This window comes from Schistocerca nitens, chromosome 5 (genome assembly GCF_023898315.1).
Source record: "Schistocerca nitens isolate TAMUIC-IGC-003100 chromosome 5, iqSchNite1.1, whole genome shotgun sequence".
NCBI classification, from domain to species: domain Eukaryota; kingdom Metazoa; phylum Arthropoda; class Insecta; order Orthoptera; family Acrididae; genus Schistocerca; species Schistocerca nitens.
In genome coordinates, this window is record NC_064618.1 from 83,152,912 (window position 1) to 83,166,080 (window position 13,169).

General features: G+C 41.6%; 1 protein-coding gene across 1 annotated transcript in view; it reads right to left on the bottom strand.

The window, feature by feature from the left end:
- LOC126260201 (1-phosphatidylinositol 4,5-bisphosphate phosphodiesterase gamma-1) overlaps positions 1–13,169 on the bottom strand; it is a 282,094-nt gene that overhangs the window by 104,874 nt on the left and 164,051 nt on the right. The window contains exon 15 of the mRNA XM_049957484.1: positions 12,350–12,547. Coding sequence (XP_049813441.1) covers positions 12,350–12,547 — 198 coding nt within the window. The remainder of the gene's footprint in view (positions 1–12,349; positions 12,548–13,169) is intronic.

The following is a 13,169-nucleotide window of genomic DNA, read 5'->3' on the forward strand; positions in this document are numbered from 1 at the left end:
GAGAAGTCAGATCTTATGGTGTTCAGAAAGGATAGATTAAATAGTTAGATGGGGCATATTTGCTGCTACTGAAAGTAGTTTATTTTATAGTGAAACTGTGTGTGTGTCTGTGTGTGTGTGTGTGTGTGTGTGTGTGTGTGTGTGTGTGTGTTTGGTACTTATAGGCACTCAAACGTGAGGTTATCAGTGCCCTTACGCTTATTAAAAAAAAATGAATGAGGTTAAATTTCTAAAATTGTTGCACACATTGAGGAGCAAATCTATAAAATGACAGTCGTTCACTCTCTTCCACCTTACTCTCTTTGAGCTGCACAATCAACCTATCTCATATGCCTGGGGACAACTGAGAAAGTGTGGAAGGTGCTACAGTTGGCATTAAAACCATAGGACAGCTGAAAGAAAGGCACAGGGAGACATAACTGGCTGAGGACTTACATAAAACATGAGAGCCAGTAATCCTGTTAATATTAAGAACATCTTGCTAAAATTTTCAGAAACAGGTTGGACAAATCACAAAACCTTAAAAGCCTCACAAATGTTTGAACATCACTTAAAATAGAGGGCAGATCTACCGGGAAATCTGCTGCTGCCCTCTCGTCCAAAAATAAAACAGTCTAGTAAAATGTGGCAAACAGTGATCTGTACGCTGCAAGCACCACATATTGAAGGGTCCTCTCGCCGGAGAAAAAGCCGTGCATCAGAGGACTATAGCCTATGTGAAGACGAGTGAAGAGGGCCTCAACCTGTCTCTAGGACTGGAAGGAGGTATGCCACGGCATCGTAGTGAGCTTTACAAGATGCAGCTTATTATCTATCATGTCCAGCCATTTGTCTTCCCATCAACACGTGACTCTGTAACTCAACAGTTAGCTGAAAGGGTACAGGGGAATGGCACACTGAAATAACTGATGATCACAACATGCCTTCTTGACTGCTGTGTCTGCCCTTCCAATCCTCGCAATACCCATCAGCCCTGGTACCCAGCAGAAAGACACCTCCTTCCCCAACCATCGTAGTTGGAAGGAGGCATAATGGATTTACTGGACTACTTTACCTATTGGGTACAAGCGTTGTAGAGACTGAAAGGCACTCACAGAATTGGAACAGATGAGGAATTTAGCACTCTAAGCACATCTCATCTGCTCCAGAGTCTGCAAGATTGCATATAATTCTGGGTCAAAACACAGTAATGTCTCAAGGCAGGCAGACCTCGAGCACACGATCAGGCAAAACAACAGAGCAACCAACAGAATCCACCTGTTTCAACCCATGCATAAGGACAGATGTGGAGTAGTGGTGCTCAGTTAAAATGTCATAAAATAATGAGTTAAGAACATGTGCAGGAGTGCAATCTCTCCTGTATTGCACCAAACCTGAAATTAGTCTGGGCCTCTACAGTAACCAGGATGGCACATGATTAAAACTGTGGATTCAGGCTTGTACGTGCTTTACACCAAGTGATTCCAGTACATTCTGCACACAGATCCCAAACAGCATTGTTGCTCATGGGCAACTGGAGAAAAGGTGATCCAGAGGTGGACAAGCAACAGTATGGTGTGCATGTGAAGTTGGAACAGCAAGGAGCATACATGCCTGACACACCAGGAGCTGCACACCTCAGCATAGACACTGGGTATGGGTCTGGCCCTGTAAGCACCTGTGGCCAGCCTAATCCCCCCCCACAAGGTGGATAGCGTCAATAATCTCCAGATAGGAAGTTCTTGCTGATCTGTGCCCTGTGTACCCATAATCTAGCTGGGAACGCAGAAAAGCCCTGTCTGCTCCCCAAGATCTATGGCTAAGACACTTTATGATATTCACAGTTTCCCAGGTGTGGTATCCATGACAATTTGGAGGCAAAAATGGGGCCCAGAAACCTCACCACACACACCCCTGCAGAAAACTGAAAACCCATCTTTTGCAGCACATTCCTCTAATCTCTTGTAATCACCCCCTCCTTCCTAACTGCATCTATTGACCACATGAGTCTTCTTATGAAAATTTGAGAGGAGCGAAGATTACAATAAACTTTCTAGTTTACTTACTCCGTCATGTAGACTTGGCTCCAGTTCTTCTTGTCTAGCAGTCTGATTCTCAAAGATTTGAGTATACCATACAGTATTCTCATTTTCATTAACAAACATGATACACTGTTCACACAAAATACAAAAATAATTACGGTCCCATCAGAGGCATGCTTACAACTCTTGCACTCTGTGGAAACAATCATATTCCAAAGGGTTTACAATTTTTTTTAACAAATGAATTTCTACTAGTTTCTGTTATATTATTACTTTCAATTATTATTTCATAAATGAATCCAGAAATAAACATAACAACCATTACAGACTGCATAATTGATAATAGAAATTTTAAGTATGCCAATAATTTGTAATTTCAAATGTTTCTAAAAAAATAATTTTAACTGGAAATTCAAAACTAGTACCTATCGATAACATTTTATAAAGTAATTCACTTTCATAAATTTCAGCTTGAAATATAATGTACTGTGTATAAAATTATATGAAAGTTTTCAGAAAAGCAACTTAGATAATACTGACCTGTCCAAAATTTGAAAAATAATACTGGTATCAACAACTACTGTTGAGGATGATGATGAAGTAGTTTGGTTTGTGGGGCACTCAACTGCGCGGTCATCAGCACCCTTACCCATTCCCACTCTGTACACAGAAAAATCTAGCTACTTTCATGAATGATGATGGAATGATGAAAACAGCACCTACAAACACCCAGTCCCCAGACAGAGAAAATCCCCAACCCAGCTGGAAATCAAACCGAGGATCCCATAATCCAGAGGTAGCAACGCTAGCCACTAGACCATGAGCTGCGGACAACTACTGCTGAAGAAAAGTAATGCCGGAGGAAGATGTCTCATTATACTCTGCACAGTCAGTTGCAACTCATGAGTCACTACTACAAGACTGAAGGAGGAACAGAAAACAGCAAAATCATCTAAGAATAGGAGTACTGTATGGGACTCAATACCATGGACGTGATATTGTTTATGGCTACGACAAATAGGGTAGCACTTAAAACACTGCCCAGAGGGACATCAATCTCCTGCTCACAACGATATGACAACGTGTCACTGTCTCGAGACCTACAAAAGTGCTGAAACAAGAAAGACCCTATGAAGATGGGGAGGTGGCCACAAAAGCCCCACTAATGGAGTTGCATGAGTATACCATGTCTCCACATAGTATCATACACTTTACTAATACCAAAGAATATGTGAGACAGTGATATTTACATAAGAAAGCTTGCTGAATAGTCGTCGTAGTAGGGTCAGGTTTATAGTGGACGAAAATCTCTGGAATTCACACAGAGTGGCTTAGGGGTTGCCTGGTCTCTCACAACCAAACCAGATGACAGTTAACCATTCACTCAGGATCTTTCCTACTCAGCTCATTAAGATGATAGTCCATTAACTATTGAAACATTTGCAGTCCTTTCCTGTATTGAGGAGAGGTATCAAAATTGCCTCTTTCCACGGTTTGGGGAAGTGACATGTCTGCCATATGAAATTAAAACATTTGAGGAGGATTTCCTTTGACACCGCTGGCTACTGTCGAAGCAAGCAGTACCAGATCTGGTCATGATCAGGTGCAGTGTCACGAGTCTCAGATAGTGCCGATCCCACCTCCCACATGGAGAAAAGGTAGTTGTAAGATTCAGAACTGCTGGATGTGAAGTCCAACTTGCCCTGCTCTCGCACAGTAGTGGCAAAATGCTGGAGCCTGGCTGCCATTGGATTTTGTAAATGCCTGCTGTCAACTGGGCAATTCTCCAGGAGTTGTTTGGAGACACCCCAGTTTCAGCACTGCTATTACTGGTATTTCCAGAAATTTCCAGGTACAGTTTGCCTCCTAAGATGACCTGAAGACTTTGGGATCGATAAGTCAGTGGCACATTGGATCATTCACGTAATGCGGTCCACCCATTCCTCAACAATGTCATGGCATTTAAAGACAGCCAGCTGGCTGAACAACATCCAGTTAGCCCTGCTGGCCATCCACTTTAATAGCTTCTCTTCAGGGAGAGCTCCATGTAGTAGGAGAATGCAGAGTGGGAAGTGGGCACTGGAATGAAGGTCGTCAGTGACTTCCCACTGAACAGAGTCTACGAGTGCTGGAGAGCAGAAAGAGAGGTCAATGGCTGAGAGTAACCAAGCAACAGCACAGAAATGAGTGGGAGTACCTTTGTTGAGGATTCACAGCACATCATAAGGCTCTACAAAACCCAACCCCAAGAGCAAGTATGGGTTGAGCCCAGCAAGATATCATGGGCATTGAACTCTCCCAGTAGGAGAACAGTACAATGGAGTTGTTCCATACAATCTGTGACAGCCTCATAGTCTACTGCATCTTGCAGTGGTGGATACAGTGAGGAAGCAGTGATCTTCTGGCACAGATGAATTTCAGTGGCAACTGTTTGCAGGTTAGTAGCCAGGGGGAGAGCAGAGCAAAGCTGCACATTACTGACAAACACAGTGCCCACTCTCTTGGCCCTTTCCCCAGTTAGGTCATCCTTGCGATAGAGTGTATAGCCCCGTAGTGCAGGTGCAAGATTTAAGATGAACTTACTGCAAAAACAAGCATAGTGGGCATTCCTGTGTTAGGTGATTCAGTTCCTCTACACGTGTCTTGAAGCCATTAATGTCTCACTGCAGTATGAGAGCCATCTATCACAAGGATAGCGCTTTCATCCTTACTTTCTGCCAGGGAAGGGTGCCCGCAATGGGTGAAGATACACTCCTGGGGTGAGATGATTGCCCCAGTCTGACATCATCAAGGTCCATCACCTCTGAAGAATATTCAAGAAAGACATCAGAGAGGACGAGTCAAGATTGTCAGGATGTATAGTTCCCGTCTCCATCGGAGGAGGGGTGGGGGCGGGGGAGGGGTGGGGGCGGGGGAGGGGTGTCTTCGCCTTTTACTTCAATTTTTTGATCTGAGGGGGCTTTGGAGATACAGCTACAGAAGTGGTAGTGACAACACTGTATGGTGGATCACATTGAATTTTTGGAGGTGGCAGGGAGTTCCACAATGTCAGAAATTGCACCTTTTCTGAAGTTCTTGGGGGAGGGACAGGCTTTGAAGCAACTGCAGCAACACAAATGCATTGGCAAATGCAGGTACTAGTGCTGACACTCGTAACCTCCATTTGTATAGCAGCTTTGGTTTTCTGGAATAGCTGCTTGAGAATGGAAGCAAAGGAGGCAGCAAATGTAGGTGGCTGCATCACCTTTATCTTTATGGTTTCACCATATAGGGTGTGCTTTGTTTTTTTAATCTCCCGGATCTTCCATTCTTCAAGGAAGATACTGCAGTCCCTACTCTGAACTGGGTGATTACCAAAGCAGTTGACACACTTTGGAGGAGGGGAACAACCAACTCTGTCATGGGTGACTTTACCACATTTGCCACAACAGGTTTCTCCCTTACAACCAAGAGTAGTCTGCCCAAAGAGCTGGCATTTAAAACAGTGCATTGGGTTCAGGAAATAAGGTTGTATGGCTAGGCAAAGGAATTCTGCCTTGACATGCTCTGGAAGTTTGGTGCTGATAAATGTAAGCAGAAAAAAAAGAGCCTGATTCGCCACCTCACCATAATGCTTTTCATAATGTTTTGCATGACAAAAATGTCTTCTCAGGACCACTCAACTTTCAGTTATTCTCAGGGAATGTCTACCACATCCCTGCAAGTCACAACACCCTTGCTGTAGTTCAATGTGTTGTGCAGTTCATTTTCAATTGTATACTCCTGAAGGCATTGAGCTTTCTGGAGGTTCTTTACTTGCTGGGAACTAAATGTTTCAACCGACAGAGTCCCATTTTGCAAGTGCTTTCAGATTTCAGGTTCTAACATTGTCCTCTAAATCTTTTCGTATATAAAATGGTGAAACTTTTTTTTAACTATTATAAAGACATTCGACTAAGAATATGCATTCTGTTACCATTTACTGAGCTAGGAGGACTGACTGCTCAAGCTATCTTGTTAGACTGGGTGTTGGTACCTTCCAGTGGTCCATCCTTTCTGCTGGGAGAAGGATGGGAAAATTTCAATGGATCCATGCTCGTCCATTGAACAGCTAGGGAAGTAAAAGTCAACCTAGACAGAGCCCAGCTTGCCTGGGTATGTCTTATACATCTGAAGTGTGCCAGGTTTCCCATAGGCTGCCCACCATTCGATCTCATCAGTGTGCAAGCACACCTTGAGACAGGTTTTTTGTATAGCGGTTTTTACCATCCGCATGATACAGGCAGTCAAGCCAAAATCCCTGTTGCCTGTGACACACAATGTTCCACTGCTGTGCCGCATGGTGGTAAGTGACAAATGCACAGAGCTCATGGTGACAGAGGGCTGGTTGCACATACCAGTCCCCAGCTCAGGAACCACGGGGTCACCAAGCCCGTATCCAGCAAATGAATGCTGAGCCCCCCTAAGAGTGAATTGAAACTGAAATAGTTGGATGATTCAGATATGGTAATGTTATTATTATGCTTTGTGGTACTAAAGTCAGATCTGACATTTACAGAAAGATAACCACCACTGATATACTGATCCACAGCTCCTCTAACCACCCTATGAAGCACAAGATGACAACTTTCAGGTCATCTCTATACAGGCTCCATGTGCTCCATTGCAAAGGAAGCCCTCGACACAAAGAGTTCCAAATTATACAGTACATAGCCTACAAAACTGGTCATGACAGTGAATTCATCATCAACGGTATTAATTGGGATGACCTCAGAAAGATAAGAAAGAAAGCTAGCTTAATAGCTATGATCAGAAGGCTGCTGGTATCACTATCATAAAATTACTTGTTTTGGCAATATTTCAGAAAAGATTGGAAGATAGTTATACTCCAAAAATGATGAACCAGCCTTCATCATTTATGGTAATGATAGTGCAAAGTATGGGTACAGAGCATGTCACTTGTTCTAATATCATGCAACGGGGGAGTTTTGTGTCACTTGCAATGATTGCCCCATGCGGTACATTGAACAAACTGGCAGGAGCTTTAGTATCAGATTTAAAGATCACCTCGGGATATCTAGCTCAAAATCTGCTTCAAGTACCCACTTTTGAGAACCGAGGTATTTTGTCACCAGTGCCACAGTAACTTATAAATTTTACATTCAGAAAACAAGGGCCACACTTTAAACAACTTAGAAAGGGGCAAAATTATGCGATCCATTTGTCGTTTAAAATGGACAAATGAAGTTAAAGTTCCGTAGCATTTTGGCAAATTTCTACTGCCTAAGTTAGTTGACATTCTACCCTGTTGTTCTTTTACCTAGTTCCCTTCATTCCTCCAGCGACTTACCATACTCCTGCGCCCCCCCCCCCCCGCCACCTCCCAATCCCCCCTTATTATCTAATGTTTCTTGTACATATTTCTATATTTCTTTCAAGTTTTTTAAACAAATTTTCTTATAACATTTTACAAAATTATAATTTCAGAATTTTAAAGTTTTAGGTTTATTTAGGTGACACCATCAGCAGATTTGTTCATTTTCTGCAATATATGCACCTGGTGGTGATCTTTTAAGTCTTTAAACGCCCTTGGTTTAAGAATTTCTGTTTCATTAGCACATCTAATGGGTGTTAATAATGAAAATAAATATAAATATCATCTGCCACTATTATATTCCACTTTTTTTAAAATTTCTCTATTTCGATATCCCAGTATTTCTTCTTCTCATTTTCCATTCATGCGTTTCCCCAAAAGACCACCAATCATTCAGTTGTGCCCATGCATCATAAATGCATGTGTGAGCCGTGTATAGGCTAGCTGTTTACTTTCATGCCGTAAGTAAGAGACAGCATGCGGTCACCTCCCGTTCCACGATCACGTACTGACCAGAGAGGTGGTAAGTGTGTTTTCCATGTTGTATTTTTCTGTCAATAAGATATTTACCTGACACATTTTGTCCAGTTTACTTAAAACACTCCTCCATTTTGTTGCAATAACTCCTTGGTCCTTTCAAGCTAGCGGCATATTGGTTCTTAATAGTTTTTAATCAATTTTCACTTTCCCAGTGGATCACTATGGTGCAATATGTTTAGGACCCATCCAACATGTTGTTGTTGTGGTCTTCAGTCCTGAGACTGGTTTGATGCAGCTCTCCATGCTACTCTATCCTGTGCAAGCTTCTTCATCTCTCAGTACCTACTGCAACCTACATCCTTCTGAATCTGCTTAGTGTATTCATCTCTTGATCTCCCTCTATGATTTTTACCCTCCATGCTACCCTCCAATACTAAATTGGTGATCCCTTGGTGCCTCAGAACATGTCCTACCAACCGATCCCTTCTTCTAGTCAAGTTGTGCCACAAGCTCCTCTTCTCCCCAATCCTATTCAATACCTCCTCATTAGTTATGTGATCTACCCATCTAATCTTCAGCATTCTTCTGTAGCACCACATTTCAAAAGCTTCTATTCTCTTCTTGTCCAAACTATTTATCATCCATGTTTCACTTCCATACATGGCTACACTTCATATAAATACTTTCAGAAAGTATCTCCCACTTCATCTTCATCTACATCCTCTTCCATTTCCATAACATTGTCCTCAAGTACATCGCCCTTGTATAGACCCTCTATATACTCCTTCCACCTTTCTGCTTTCCCTTCTTTGCTTAGAACTGGGTTTCCATCTAAGCTCTTGATATTCATGCAAGTGGTTCTCTTTTCTCCAAAGGTCTCTTCAATTTTCCTGTAGGCACTATCTATCTTACCCCTAGTGAGATAAGCCTCTACATCCTTACATTTGTCCTCTAGCCATCTCTGCTTAGCCATCTTGCACTTCCTGTCGATCTCATTTTTGAGACGTTTGTATTCCTTTTTGCGTGCTTCATTTACTGCATTTTTGTATCTTCTCCTTTCATCAATTAAATTCAATATTTCTTCTGTTACCCAAGGATTTCTACTAGCCCTCGTCTTTTTACCTACTTGATCCTCTGCTGCCTTCACTATTCCATTCCTCAAAGCTACCCATTCTTCTTCTACTCTATTTCTTTCCCCCATTCCTGTCAATCCAACATATTGGATTCAATGGTGTACCACCTTTCAGCAGTGTTTTATTTTGAAGCGCAACAAATGTTGGGTACCAAGTTCTGAGCTTTATAGTTCTTAACGTTTCGGTTATACGAGTGCAAATATTTTAATGTTCTTATGTAAAGGCTTTTAAGAGTTTTTAAAAAACTTTTTAAAAATCTTAAAATATTTTTACAAGATTATATCAGTGGATGTCTTGGGCCTGTTATTTCTCCTTGATTTATTGTTGTGTGTGTGTTTTTTGTCTACTTCAGAAGAAAGCCTTTTGGCCGAATGCTTACTTGTTTAGCGTCTATTTGTTGTGCCTATCTGCAACAATAAAGTGAGTAGAAATCTACCCTTTTCATAATGCAGCCAACTAAAAATGGTTCAAATGGCTCTGAGCACTATGGGACTTAACATCTATGGTCATCAGTCCCCTAGAACTTAGAACAACTTAAACCTAACTAACCTAAGGACAGCACATAACACCCAGTCATCACGAGGCAGAGAAAATCCCTGACCCCGCCGGGAATCGAACCCGGGAACCCGGGCGTGGGAAGCGACAACGCTACCGCACGACCACGAGATGCGGACAACAGCAGCCAACTAAATACTATAATTACAAAGAACCTAAATTGGAATGATCATGTAGATAAAGTTGTGGGTAAAAGTGAACCAAAGTGTTTTATTAACAGAACACTCAAAAGCTGCAAAACATCCTCTAAAGAGATTGCCTACAGAACACTTGGCTGTCCTCTGCTGGATTATTGCTGTACAGTATGGCATCCTTACCAGATAGAACTGAGGGAGGACATTGCAAATGTCCAAAGAAGGGCAGCTCATTCTGTACTGTTAAGAAATTGGGGGGGGGGGGGGAGAGGGAGGGGGGAGGGAGGAGCACTTTATGATACACAAGTTGAAATGGCTGTCACTGAAACAAAGGCATTCTTTGTTGCAGCAAGATCTTTTCACGAAATTACCAATTTTTCCCCTACAAATGCAAAAAGATTTTGTTGAAGCCCATCTACATAGGCAAAAGTGATCATCATAACATAATAAGAGAAATCAGAGCCCACTTGGAAACATTAACACGTTCGTCTTTACTGTGAGCTGTTTGAGAGGTAGAAGAACAGTGTGAAAGTGATTCTCTCTGTCAGGCACTTAAGTGTGACTTGCACAGTAGTCATGAGTGTGCAGATGGTGTAGGTGGGTGATTTAAAGTTCTCAGAACAGAAAAGTTTCATTTCAGTCCCTACAGAATACATTAGTCTCGATTTAAAAAAATGTATATGAAACAGTTACAACACAAACATATACAACTTAAAAACTTATCATATTTTGACAAGTTTGTTGGTATGGTCATTATCTGCAACATGTACAAAAATATTTGTTTTATAAATTGAAACACCTTTTTCTTACTGTCATCTGTATTCATTCATGTTCTGTAACATGATTTTAAGTGTGCACAGAAAGATACTAGACATGATTATAAGATGAGTTAGTTTTGTGTTAGACAAGTTAGTAGGTAAAGTGAGCACTTCAAAATGTTTGTGCTGAGCGGGAGGAGGGGCGGGGGGGGGGGGGGGGGGGATGCCAAAATAATGTGCCATATTACTTGGGCAGCTCCTCTTGATCACTGGGTTTCCTTGTTCTGAATGTGTAGAAGGAGCTACAGTTTTACATCTGAGAAGTGTCAACATCAATGAACAATCTATTGTTACTGTGGTAGCCATTGCATTGTTAATGCCAAGTTGCATTTTCTGCTTATTTGATTCAAAATGAGTGATGAAACAATTCACAACTTATTTTAGGTGCTACCTACAGATCCCAAAAGGGTTACAATCCATAGTGAAACACAAATCACATTTTTGGTGACATGAACATGTGATAAAAGCACAGCTTGTCCCCCTCCAGTCCCCAACAAGTAGTAGCTGCAACTTTAACTGTCCACAAATGGCATCAGCAGAACTTGTGGCAACAGCAGATGACAGCTACATTAGACTGTAAGTACACCTACATTGCATCATCATCTTGCATAATAAAGGATCATAAAAAGGTTTTCTATTGCAATGTAAATCCGACATCAGTTCATTGAAGTGTGTGAAGCTGTTTCCTAGCTCCAATACTAGAGTTAATACTTTTTTTCACTTATCCACCAGTATAACTATAACCACACACATTTAGCAACTGTTCAACCAACTATTTAGCATCGAAACAGCTTTGGAAGGATATACAGTGTATCCCAGAAGTGTTGCAACAAACTTCGACGGGTTGTAGATGGTGTCTTGAGGAGCCTGTGCCCAGAAATGCCATCCAATAGTACCACAGGGCATCAAAGTTATAGGTACTGGTGGATGCCATTAGGCCATTCCTTTGGCAGCAAATGTGACTTTGTACACTGGCAGACCATAGGCGGAACATCTTGAAATGTTTCTTGTTATTCTGTTATTGCGACCGATTTCCATGACTGCCAATGGAGACAATGGAGCTAGCTGCTGCACAGACAGGTCTTGACTGCTGTGAACATGATGATCTATTGCCTTGGTGGATGATGATTTCAGATATGGGTTTCCATCTGCAGTTTATTTTTCTCCTGGGTTCCAAAAACGGGAGATTTTAGAGGTTTCCAGGAGAAAAATAAACTGCAGATGGAAAACCGTGTCTGAAACCACCATCCACCGAAACAACAAAGCATCACATTTGCAGGAGAGAAGGCCTGCCTACGCAGAAGCCAAATCCATCTTCTCCACTGGTGATTGTGGCAATCAGTCACAATCACTGAATAACAAACACCACTGCAGGACATTTCATTTTCAGTGTAAAAAGTCACAAAGTCACAACATTTGCTGCCGAAGAGGAGGCCTAGTGGCTGGCGCCAACGCTTATATCTTCGACACTCTGTAGCATCGTTGGATGACATTTCTGGGCACAAATTTCTGTCCTTGACTTGTTCCGTAAGACACTCACTACAGTCCTTCAAAGTCTGTCACAACATTTTTATGACATCCTGTATATTACTCTTTTCCCATTTTATCCACCCAGTACCGAGGAATGGTGTAAGGAACAGAGGGACGGGAGAGCAGTGGAATAGGGAAGTGTCATACTCTCGTGTAATGCTGACAATCCAAGAAATAGCATGTGCATTTGTTCTTTGTAAATAAATCGACAAATTTAAAATAACGTGGAATAATGAGGTGCATAATTTATGTAAATAAAGGACTGTGAAATGACTAACATTTACCAAAGCTAAGACAGAGCAAATAGCAGTGATTAAAAACTTACATTATCATCTCTGTTCTCTTGAGAATCCCATTCTTCCACATAGTTCGAAGGAAACCAGTGTTGTTTCTTTCCTCCATAGTCTCCACGCCACCAGCCACTGTTTCCTTGTTTGTTAACATTTGTTATTACAGCATGCTTGCAGAAAGATAATTCGTCATCGTTACGTGCCTGGTAATCGTATAGTGCCTTGACGGTTATCTGGGAACAAATGATTAATATCCATGTACATTTTCAAGCCTTACACACACACACACACACACACACACACACACACACTGACTTTACTAATAGATAGAAACTGGCAAGCCAGTTATTCTGGAAGGTGCAGAAATGATTTCCAGTCTAAATCTTAGTAGAGAGTTCACAAAACACACAGAATTAAAACCTCGTACCACAATCCTGCAGTCAGCTAAATTACGGCAAGTCAATAGTTAGTGTAAAAACCATATTTAGGTAAATATATAGATCACAAACACTACAAAATCTAAGCCTGCCTCTCTCTCTCTCTCTCTCTCTCTCTCTCTCTCTCTCTCTCTCTTGATATTTTGTTTCTTCTGTAAGCAAAGTTCCTATCTTAGACCCTTTATAGGTGATCGTACAAGTTTCTCTTGTGGAAATATGTACAGTTTTGCTTGCAAGTGGCTGATACCATTGTTTTTAGGATGAGCAATTTATATTCCAATCCCATTTTTATGCAGTTCTGAGCAGTCAAGGTCACACACTTCCCTTGTCAGTGTTGAACAGCGGAGGGAGTGGGAGGGGAGGAAGGAAAAGCGTTTGAAGACATAAGTCAAAACCATTCCTTTTCATTTCAGTGAAA